Source organism: Leptosomus discolor, chromosome 9 (genome assembly GCF_034619465.1).
Source record: "Leptosomus discolor isolate bLepDis1 chromosome 9, bLepDis1.hap2, whole genome shotgun sequence".
Lineage (NCBI taxonomy): Eukaryota > Metazoa > Chordata > Aves > Leptosomiformes > Leptosomidae > Leptosomus > Leptosomus discolor.
This window is the reverse complement of record NC_141399.1, coordinates 46954128-46964567: the sequence shown is the minus strand read 5'-3', so window position 1 is coordinate 46964567 and position 10440 is coordinate 46954128. Positions and strand designations below refer to the sequence as shown.

General features: G+C 58.9%; 1 protein-coding gene across 1 annotated transcript; it reads right to left on the bottom strand.

Annotated features, from left to right (window-relative positions):
* Nucleotides 1–1076: 1076 nt before the first annotated feature.
* On the bottom strand, nt 1077–6190 carry LOC104343563 (actin-binding protein WASF3-like). Its single transcript, XM_086470236.1, has 8 exons — nt 6058–6190; nt 4485–4619; nt 4191–4344; nt 3726–3843; nt 3355–3530; nt 2670–2936; nt 1855–2237; nt 1077–1234 (listed from the first exon to the last, which is right to left on the bottom strand). The coding sequence occupies exons 1-8, from the start codon at nt 6188–6190 to the stop codon at nt 1077–1079; spliced, it is 1524 nt and encodes a 507-aa protein (XP_086326362.1).
* Between the last annotated feature and the right edge of the window lie 4250 nt (nt 6191–10440).

Below are 10440 nucleotides of genomic sequence, written 5' to 3'. Positions count from 1 at the left end.
CCTTCAATGAATCTTGGGTTTTTTGACAAGCAAACTGGTATTTTCAGCGCCATGGCGGGGGCCCAGCTCTCCAGGCTCTCCCATCAGTGCCTGCCTGTGCGGTACGGGATGGGGCAAGATCAGGCCGGGGGGGGGAATTAGTGCCTGGGTCTGACCTGATCTCAATCATACGGACGCAGTTTGTGGGGCTGCAAAGTGCAAGTTGAGAGTTTACCTACAAGCAGCATTTTGTCTAATTAATTTTTTTTTTTTTCAAATAACACTGAAACGGTCAAGGAGAGCTGGGCTTGGGGAAGGTCCCTGGACACCTCTGCTCCTTTGCTGGCAGCCCCTGTCCCCTGAGGACAGCAAACATTGCACCTTTAAAGCCTGGACTATAGCTGTTGTCTCCCTGCCAGCTGGGCAAGCCTTGCCTTCACCCTTTTCTCCCAGAAAACTGGTCCTAAGGGTGGAAACAGGCTCAGGTGACCCACGCCTTGGTCTTCTCCAAGGAGCAACAGCACGACAGTGACCATCCCCACGCGACGGCCGCAAAATGTGTCGCTCTACGGGGAAGGAGGCTCCTGCCCACGTGCAGCCTTTGGAGCTGCCAGATCCTACAAGTGCAGGCAGCAAGATACCCCCAAACCCAGGGCACGGCCATTCCCTGAGTGCCCACGGTGGCACCAGCTATGCAATCAGGTTTCTTCTCCAGGAGGTCCTGGTTCATACGTTTAACATCTAGCTAAAAAAGCACTGCTGGGTCTGGGTTTCCCTTCTCTAGCAAAGCACACTCAGGGCCAGTCTCTGGTCTTGCTCGAGGTGTAAGTCTGGAGTAAGCCTATTAACCTGCCTTGAGAGCGTTTTTGAAGTCATTAAATGTGAAGGTGCTGCTAATTTCTGGTCTCACTGCCTCCGAGGTGTATCCTACCAGTGCTGCTGCTGCCCCCCCGAAGGGTTTTTTGACATAGTGTAAAAGCAAAGCTCCTGAATGAGCGGGGCCACCCGCGCTCGTTGGCATCGAGGGTTGGGGAAGGCGCCTATACACACCTGGTACGGAGCCGGGGAGCCCCGCGCCAGCCCAGCCCCGGTGCCCCTCAGTCCGACCACTCGTTATCGTCCAGCTCGGAGTCGTCGTCGGACTCGCTGTACTCCACCGCGATCCGGCGGGACAAGATCGTCGCCACGTCGTTGCCCACGGGCTCTTTTTTGGCCTCTTGTTCCCATTGCTCCTGCACTTTCCGGAGTTGGATTCCTGTGGTAGGAAAGGGGCGGGGGCGAAGGCTTTAGGGGCAACGTGCCCAGCACCCAAGGGCGCACCCAGTGTGTGGCATCCCCCCAGTTCAATGTATTGGCTGAAATGGGGTGGCTGCAGCCCCCCTTGCAGGATGAACACAATTATAAAGCTGTATGAGATAATAACGTGATGCATGTGATTGTAGAGCTATAGAGTAGAATAAAGCTCCTCCTCTGCTTCCCCTCAACCTGAAGAGGTTGGACCTCCTCGAAGGTTAAATCTGCCGTTCGACTTGAAGACTTAGAGGAAAGGGAAATGGGAGAAGCCTTGGAGGACCTCATCTGCTACAGCCTGAAAGGAGGCCACGTGCACAAGAGCTGCTGGTCCTCCCCGTGGGGCTCTTGTCCCACCTCTGGCGATGGGTTTCCCCCACCTCCCTCCAACCCCCTCCACCGCATTTCTTTCCCTCCCCAGGTCCCATCTGGATGCCACCACCTTCACGCATCCCCTGGGGCTCGTCTTGCACTCAACGAAGCCAACGCCACCCAACTCTACGCCAAGAGGCATTTTGCCACCACGGTGGCAGCCCTGGGGATCTGTCCCCCCGCCTTCCCACTGCCGCCACCCGCACCGCTCACCCCTGCGGATGGCTGCCAGCAGGTCGCTCCGGGCATCGCTCATGGGCATCAGCGGGATCTGCGGCTTCCGGGGCTCCATGGCGGGGGCCGGCGGCGACGCCGAGTGCGCCGGCGAGGCGGCAATGGCGGGGGGGCCCGGTGGCGGCGGTGGGGGTGCCACTGGAGGTCCCATGGGGCCGGCCTGCGGCGGCGAAGCAGAGTAGGGGCCGGGGGGCGCGGGGGGTGGTGAGGGTGCGTAGGAAGGGGGGGCAGCCGAGCCGGGGGCCAGCGCGGGGGGAGCCGAGATGGGGCTGTCGAAGGCGGTCTGCGCGGAGGGGATGACGGGCGGCGGGGGCGGCGGGGCGGGCGGCACGAAGTACTCCGCCATCGGCACCGGCTGCGGGCTGCAACGGGAGGGCAAAGCCGTGTCAGCAGCACGAGGAACGACGGCACCCGTCACCCATCCTGGGCACCCACCCAGTACCCGACTGGCTCTGCTCTGGACCCCCACCTAAGCTCGATCCCCAGGGTCAGGGAGGCGGGGGGCTCTGCTAGTGGGATGGGCCATGGGGCGTTGTGGGTGGTGGGAAGGCAGCCAACATCCCAGGGGAAAACGGTCCCTTCTACCCGCCTTGTCCCCTTATCTGGGATGAGGTCACCCCAAAAGTGCTCCTGACTGATTTGGCCTCTCACCGGCAGTTTCAGGCCACGGCAGCTCCAGAGGAGGGCTCACCCCGCTATGCCAGCCCAGAAATGGGAGGTCAGATCCCCGCCAAGCCCCCCTTCCCCTGGTCATCCCTCCCCACCAGGAGAGAGGAGGCAGGCTGAAGCCCTACCCGTAATCCTTGACTAAGTGAGGTCTCGGCCCGTTGAGGATAGCCTCGGGGGGCTGCGGCGCGTGGGGCTGCTGGAGGCGGTTGAGGCTGTTCTGCCGGCTGCCCGCCGGCGGCGCCGGGCGGTAGACGTGCTCCTGGGGGGGGGCGGCCGCCAGCACCCCCTCCTTGTGCTCTGCCGGGGCCAGGTGGGACGCCGGGGCCAGCAGCTGAGCAGGGTGGTTGGGGCTCGCCGGGTACGAGTGGTCGGCCGCGTCCGACGCGTAAGATCTGCAGCGCAGGAAAAACCCAACCATCGTACTCCTGGGAGAGGGGGTTGGCTGGGTGGGGGACGTGGGTGTGGGGGGTATTTTGGGGTTGAGACAACAAAACAAAAAAAGGACACAAAAACACAGAGGTACAAGAAAGCAGAGAGAGATAGCAGAGGGGAGGTGGACACCAACAGAGCTGAGCCAATCTCTTCCCTGAGCTGCTAAATGGAAAGTGCTCTGACTTTATCCCAACGCCAAGGCTGCTCCTGAGGTCCAGGATGCGACCCCGGGAACACCAGCTGTCCAGGAAGCTACCATGGGTTTACAGCCTATCACCCTGACCCTGCTGTGGGCAGCACATCCCCCCCCCAAAGACGAAGAAGAAGAGAAAAGCGAAGGAGAGCTGGTGAGCTAAAGGCATAGTAGGTAAAACCTGCCTATTATCTGGGGACAGTGATCCTTCCGATGACGCCATGTGATAGGGGGATGGTGAGAACCTGTTATCGGGTCGGAACTCTTTATCATACGCCATCATGTTCCACTCCAGGCGCCGGTTGCGGGCTTTCCTCACTTTCTTCACCTCCCGGGTGGAGTCCTCCACCAGCCGCTGCTCCTGGGGGCACACACACAAGCCACAGCTCCACCTCCAGCCTGGCTCCTCCACACTGTGAGAGGTACCCAGGGAGCATCAAGACGCACCCACCGCAGCAGAGGGGAAGCACATGGGGTGCCCCAGGAAGGCAACTGTCCCCTAGGTCCTGGGCAGCCCCAGCTTCAGCCCCCACAGGGTCCCCTGCCTGCCCATTACCTTCTGCCTGCGCTTCTCCTTCCTCTTATCTTCTGTTGCCTGCAACATTTTCTCCTTCCATAAGTTGAAGAAGTAGGAGGGATCAGTGTAGAACTTGAGGCCATCCTTTTTGTCGTCCCTGGGGGGTCGAGAAGGGAGGAGAGGGGGTCATCAGCCAAAGGAGATGACCCCCCTTCCCCTGCACAGAGGGGTTTGGTATGATCACAGCCATAAGCTGTTGCCCCACCATGAATACGCCCAACACAGTGGTCACCACCTGCAGCACCACTGCGTGGGGTCACTCATCCCAAGCGCCCTACGCAATGCGGGTGGTGACACAGCAACCGGAGAAAACAGCCTCTTCCCAGCCCTCACCAAGCACCAAACAGGGTGCCACCCCCCTGCTGCCTCTCCTGGAAAGGCCTCCCCCACCCCCCCCAGCACCCCCTTGGTCCCCCCCAAGGAGCGATGCACCAGCCACCCCACCTGTAGGGCGTGAGGATGTTGAGCGGCGGGGGCTTGTCGCAGCGCTGGTACATCTCCATCACTGGGTTGGGGATGGAGTTGCGAGACACAACCTGCTGGTTCTGCACCGTGGAGCTCTTGAAGGCTTTCCGCATGTTGATGTCCTGCAGCGAAACTGGGGGCACGGGAAGGAGAAGGGATGCAGGGGTGGCCTCAGCTCCCTGAACTGAGCATGGCGGGCGGTCCAGCCCCGAGCGCACGTCTCCCACCCACTCGCGCCCAACCATCACCCCAAAATAGCCCCAAGCCCCTCACCTTCCTCCACGGTGGAGTCCAGCTGCGTCACCTTGATGACCAGCAGGTCCACCCTCTCCTGCAGCGAGTTCATCCGCATGTAGAAGCTGTTGGCTTCGTTGAACAGCTCGCCGAAGATGTCCTCCGCGTGCCTGCCTGGCAGAGAGCAACGTGCGCCCGTCACGGGCCGCGGCAGCGGGCAGGCAGCCCTCTCCCAGCCCGTCCCCTGGGCCACACGCCACCCCGCAGGCTCTGTGGGGCTCTCTGCCCAGCCTTGGGGTTTTTTTTTTTTGGGAGCTGAGCTTCATCCTCTCCCAAACCCAGCAAAGCACTGAACGGAGGGAGGGGAGCACAAGCCATCCTTTTCAGCAGGAGCGCTACCCATGGGAGGCACCAAACCATGGCGGTGCTCATCCTAAAAAGCCTTTGGATCTACCAGGGCAGGTGCAGCCAAAAAACGACCGTCACCCCCTTGCCATGCAGCATCACCTTCAGAAACTCAGCCCAGAAGGTGGAAAATCAAGAGAAGGGCAGCGGGGAGAGGGCTACAGCAGGGAGAAGCTGTGATTTGTTTCACTTTAGCAGTTATTTTCCCGCAGCACGCTAGCTCTTTATTAGGGTTATTATTATCACAGGGCTGAGTGGGGAGTCTGGCAGAGCATTGCTGACACCTGCAGGCTACAGCACCCATCTCTTCCCAGCACCCAGCCCAGCCCAGCCCCCGTCCTAGCACAGCACCCAGCCCCTAGCACAGCAGAGCACCCCAGCTCCTCGGGGTTTCCTCCAAAACCATGTCTCAAACAGCTTCTGAGAGCAAGGAGCTTTTGATATCTGCTCAGCCTGTCACCCGGCTCAGGCATTTGTGTTTGATTCCTTGTTCCCTGCAGAAGTTAGCCATAGCCTGAGCACCCATGGGTGCTGCTCATGAGAGCTGCCGCGCTTCCAGCAGCTCCCTAAAAACAGGGTTTATTTTTCTGGGGGTATTTCAGAGAAGAATCTAGTTCTGGAGAGGGAAGAAAAAGGGGGAGCCCTGAAGAGCCTGTGCTTCTCTCTCTATTTTAAGTCGCTATTCAGCAGTGAAATAGGTTGCTCCTATTAAACCTTCACAGTGGTGCGTGCAATGCTCTCGTCCTCCCCTTTTCTGCTGAAATCAATCCCAGGGCAGGAAGACAGCCGAGGATTTAGACCTTTCATATAGACCTCTCTTTCATGTAAAGCTCTAAGATTAAAAAGAACAGGTTGGGGTTTTTTTTTAATCTTCACCTGACCTTCCTATTTCTGGCCAAGTCGAGAAGCAAGGGGCTCGTGAAGGCTCTCTGTCCCCCACTGCACAGACCAGCTATGGATGGAAACTGGGTCCTACAACTGTCACCAAGCCCCCACTTCGGGCTTGGCCCTGAGCATCCTCCTTTTTTTTATTAGCTGGATAATTCCCACTGAATTAGGGGTGGCTCCAGCCTGCGTGGCTCTCACATAGGCCCCGTTTCTCTGTGACTGGAACTGAAATGAGCAACTATGGTGTCCCACCAGCATCCCACCAGCATCCAACCACCCCATTCCCGTCCCACGCCGGGGTTGCTGCGCCGTGACTTACTGAGGCTGCCCAGCTGCTTGATGATGGCAGCCAGTGTGCTGTTGGTGACACACTCCAGCTCACTTGTCACCCCCTCGGGAAGAGCCCCCCGGCATAGGTGCCGGGGCTCGATATTCCTCTTCACCAGCGGCATGCTGCCAGCGAGCCCTCACGCCTCTCCTGGGCAAAGGAGAAAGAAAGAAAAAAAAACAAAAAAGAAAACACACCACTTCACCATTTGCCTATTTTTCCTCCCCATTCCCTCTGCTCTCTGCCCAGGGCACTCGTCCTTTCCACACTGGGATATGGAGGATGCAGCAGCAGAGCTTTTCCACACCATGGGATGCTCCATGAGTGGAAACCTCTGGATGCCGGTGAGTACACGGACGTCAGGATGGCGGTGAGGACCACGCCAGGCCCTGTCCCTCCCCTTGTGCTCTGCTGAACAAGCCACCGCGCCCGGAGAGCTTTTCCTACTCACCTTCCCGGAGCTGTGCTCAAACCAGGAGCAAACCCCCCACGTGCTGCAGCCCTTCAGCCGGCCCCGAAAAGCCTCAGCCAACCCAAACAGCGGCCAGAAGCGAGCAAGCGCTCCTAATGCCATTATTTCCAGCTCAGTGCAAAGCTCTCCGGGGTTTTATTCGTGCACGCACTACACCGAGGCAAGCTGCCACGGCCAGCTCGCCCCTGCTCTCCGCAGCATCCCCCCGCTCCGCCGCCGTCCCCGCCTGAACCAGGGGTGGTTGGTTTCCCGCAGGGCTCAAGGAGATGCCGGCCCCATCTCCAGCGAGAGCAGGCGTGGGGGCTGGAGAAGAAGGATGGGGACGGTGGGGTAGGAGGTGGTGTGTCCTGGGGCTGACACAGACAGGCACAAAGCAGGCAGGGCACAAGCCTGTGGGATCTTAAGGGGGGTCTTATGTGACGTGAGCGCATCAGGCCTCCCAATGCAAAGGCAAACCGATGGCTTTAGCATTGAAATCGGTGCAGGTCGGATGCTGGGCTGATCAGGACCGAAGAGCACAAACAGCTTTCCCAGCTCTCGAATGCAGCGAGCCGAATCCCCCTGTTTCACATCCCGGGCACCCTCCGTCCAGCCCATCTTTCACCAAATCCCTCTCCGCTTTGGCAGCAAAGGAAAATCAGCTTCCGAGCAGAGCCGGTAATAGCTGAGAGCAGAGCAGCCGGGCACTGACAACGGAGCCAGCAATTCTGACCACGAACGGAGCCAGAAATCTGCAGAGTTCACATTTTTTGGCCCCGGGAGCATTAGACAGAACAGTTTCCCATTGATAGCACCCGGCCAGTGCTCCCGTCCCCCCCATTCCAGCACCGCCAGCTCCTCCGCAGTTTTCAAATGCAAATGCAAACTCCCTCCACGGAAGAGTCCAAAACTTGTTTCTAAATCATTCATATCGAGCTTCCCAAAGGGCTGATTGTGCTCCCAGATCTGGACACACGGGGAGTGAATGGCCGGGCTCCACTCTGCCCCGGGGCAAGCGGGGTGCTGGGGGAAGGACTCCAGCTCTGAACCCTCCTTAGGGTTGTGTGATGCTTCAGGCTCAGAGCAAACCACGTCTCCTCCGCCGCTTCCCAAAGCCACCGCACGTGGATGGTGGGGCAGCTACTGTCTCTGGCTCCCCCAAAAATACACCAATAGGCTTCTGCCAGCCGGTTATTTTTTGGCTGAGAATACTGCGATGGAATTTGCAAGGGAGGCTCTGGATGGACCATTGCTGGTGGCTGGTGGACCATTGCTCTGGCCACGTACAACCCCCCCTTTCTGGGTACTCCCTGAATCCCCCTGGGTTGTGTAAAGAGATAAGCAACGCTGGCAGCTTCACCCCAAGCTCACTTTGAGACAGTTTCATGTGTCACCCCAAAATCCGCACTCAGAAGCTGAGCCCTGGTACATCCCAACGTGGGGGGGAGGGAGGGTTCCCCCCGAGCAGTGGCTGCAGGGACGGGAGGGCGCAGGGCAGAGCGGTTAACGAGCTGCTTGGGACCAGTAATTAGAAACTGGGAACAAAGAGCCATTCTCAGCAACCGCCTGGGACACGGCCACCGGCACCCGGGGCTTTTTGTCCCCCCGCAGGGGGCTCGGGAGGAATCGGGGCCACGAAGGCTCCATCCCCCGTGGGGACCCCAGAGGGGAATGAAGAAAAAAAAAGGATTTGAGGTCTGAAACTCTTCCCAGCAGGGACAGACTTGAAGAGGGGCAGAAGGTGGGTATGTGGTCTGATAACAGCATTTGAGATCATGCCATGGGAGAGCATCTCTGGAGAAGAAAGATGCCTTTAACCTCCCCCAAAAAAGCCCTAAGAAGACTCAGAGCTTGCAGCAGAAGAAACCAAGGGGCAGTTAGGCACATGTTTTTGGGCTAGGGTAACCGGGACAGGCAACTTGGACTGAGCCAGGGGAGAAGCTGCTTTTTAACCTCCCCAAATAACGGCCGCTAAGAGGAACACAGGGATTAGAAACCCCTGCCATCCCCTCCCGCGACAACTGCCATCTCAACCTGCTCTAACAGCATCACCAGCGGCACCAAACCTCTGACTTCTGGGTTGAAGATCTGACTTCTGGGTTGAAAACCCAACTTCTGACCTAAAACCACGATCTCAAGGCCTGTCCCAGCTCAGGGGACCAAAACACTTTGGGTGGGGATGGGCTACAAGTGGCACCAACGTAATTTTTGTCCTCGCAGGCGCGTCTTGCTCACACCTACCAAGGGGTTGTGCACAAATCCTGAGTGCTGGCAGCTTGCCCTGAGCCCCAGTGAAGGGATGCTCAGTTATGCCCAGTCCTGCTCCAGCTTGTGCTGGTATTTCGGGTAATTTCCAAGCCTTTGAGAGGGTGATTTTCGTGGCTGGTCCTTAGCCCTTCAGGAAAGGACTCCCAGGAGCAGGGATCCACCGGGCACAGAGGCAACTCCCTGGTGCAAGGGGGAGAAGCCTGAACACGGAGAGAGTTTGGCCAAGAACAATTCATGATGTCTTCCATACATACGGCCATACTGGGCCCCGCCTCAGTGCTCAGCACCATGGGCCATCACCAAGGCACAGGGTGCACCAGGCTCAGCAGCGACTGCTGTGGCAACCCCAGTAGAGCCCAGCTGAGCATTGCCATGCAACCAGTAAAGCCTCAACTGGGCAGCTGCAGGGCCAAATCACCATCTTCCCAGGGGCACGACTACCCGTTCATGGGCCTGAGCAGCCTCACCTGGGACCCACACTCCACCCATGGGCCCAGGGGGTTATTTAAGCTCAGCTGAGGGTGTTAGTCCTTTCCTGAAAGATGCTGCTGGTTCCCAGCTCTGCTCCTGGCCATGCTCTGCTGGACATCACCCCTGCAAGCAGCTCCTGCCCCAGGTGGGTGCTGGTACCCAGGGCAAGTCCTGGGTGTGGGACAATCTTCAGGGTGGGTGGTGGACCTGTGTCACAGCCTTGGTTTTATTCCCTGTCCCCTTTGGCTCCTGCCTCCTGGTCACTTGGTTCTGGGTGCGTTTGGGGCTGCCAGCAGACCCTGCTGCCTGCTCTGCCTGCTGCTCGCTGACCCTGGCAAGGGGGTGATGGTGAGCTCTGGGGTCACCCTGGGCTCCTGCTCGCCTTCCCCCTGCAGCTGCCAGCCCCACTGCACCCCGGCGAGGCCGGGGCAGGACCTTGCTTGCAGCGAGCGCGCTGTGGTGACCTTGTCCTTGTGCTGCAAGAGCACAGCTCGGGTGGGAGCAGCTGGGGGGGTTACATCAGTGCTGCTGGCGGGGGAGACCTGATCCAGGGCACGTGGGGTGTCTGGCCTCTGTGTCCATGCTCGGGTTGGACACCAGGAAGGATTTTCCACTTTGCCAGGCTGCTCCAGGTTTGGTGGAAGGTGTCTGACCCTGTCCAGGCAGCCCTGGGCTGGGCTTTGCTGTGAAATGCCTGCTCTGGCGTGGAGGGTGTGAAAAGGAGTTCCTAAAGTCCTCCCTTGAGATACACGTGTCTGTCCTCGCTGGTGACGGGTGCCTGTAGGTGGGGATGAGCTCTCCCTCTCTGACTGCGGCTCACGCGATGTGCCAGCTCTTGAGGGTTTGGGTCTTTCTTTCCTCTCCAGCTGAGTGTGCGTTAGGAGACGCAGCTGATGGCTCTGAGGCTGTGGGGAGACCCCAGCCACTGCCCTGCCCAGCTCAGCACAGCCCCTCCAGTCCCACCCTCCAGCTGCTTTGGGATAACGGTGCAAGCCCCCATGATGCTTCACCTTCAAAGCCTCGCTCAGGTTTAGACGGTTATATGAGCTTTTCCAACCACCCTCAGCAAGGTTTGCTTCTCTTACTTCTTTCTCATGCGGTGGTCCCAGTTTCTTTAGGTGCTGGCTGCTCCATGGGTGTGGGCCTCAAAGGTACGACCTCAACCAGGCAAACCTTTTTGCGAA

Bases quoted from the DNA above. Each gene is read 5' to 3' on its own strand.
- LOC104343563 (XM_086470236.1), bottom strand. From the start codon at position 6,190: ATGCCGCTGGTGAAGAGGAATATCGAGCCCCGGCACCTATGCCGGGGG. The intron at 4,620-6,057 runs GTAAGTCACGGC...GCTCTCTGCCAG, and splicing joins CAAGCAGCTGGGCAGCCTCA to GCAGGCACGCGGAGGACATC. The intron at 1,235-1,854 runs GTGAGCGGTGCG...TTCCTACCACAG, and splicing joins GCTGGCAGCCATCCGCAGGG to GAATCCAACTCCGGAAAGTG.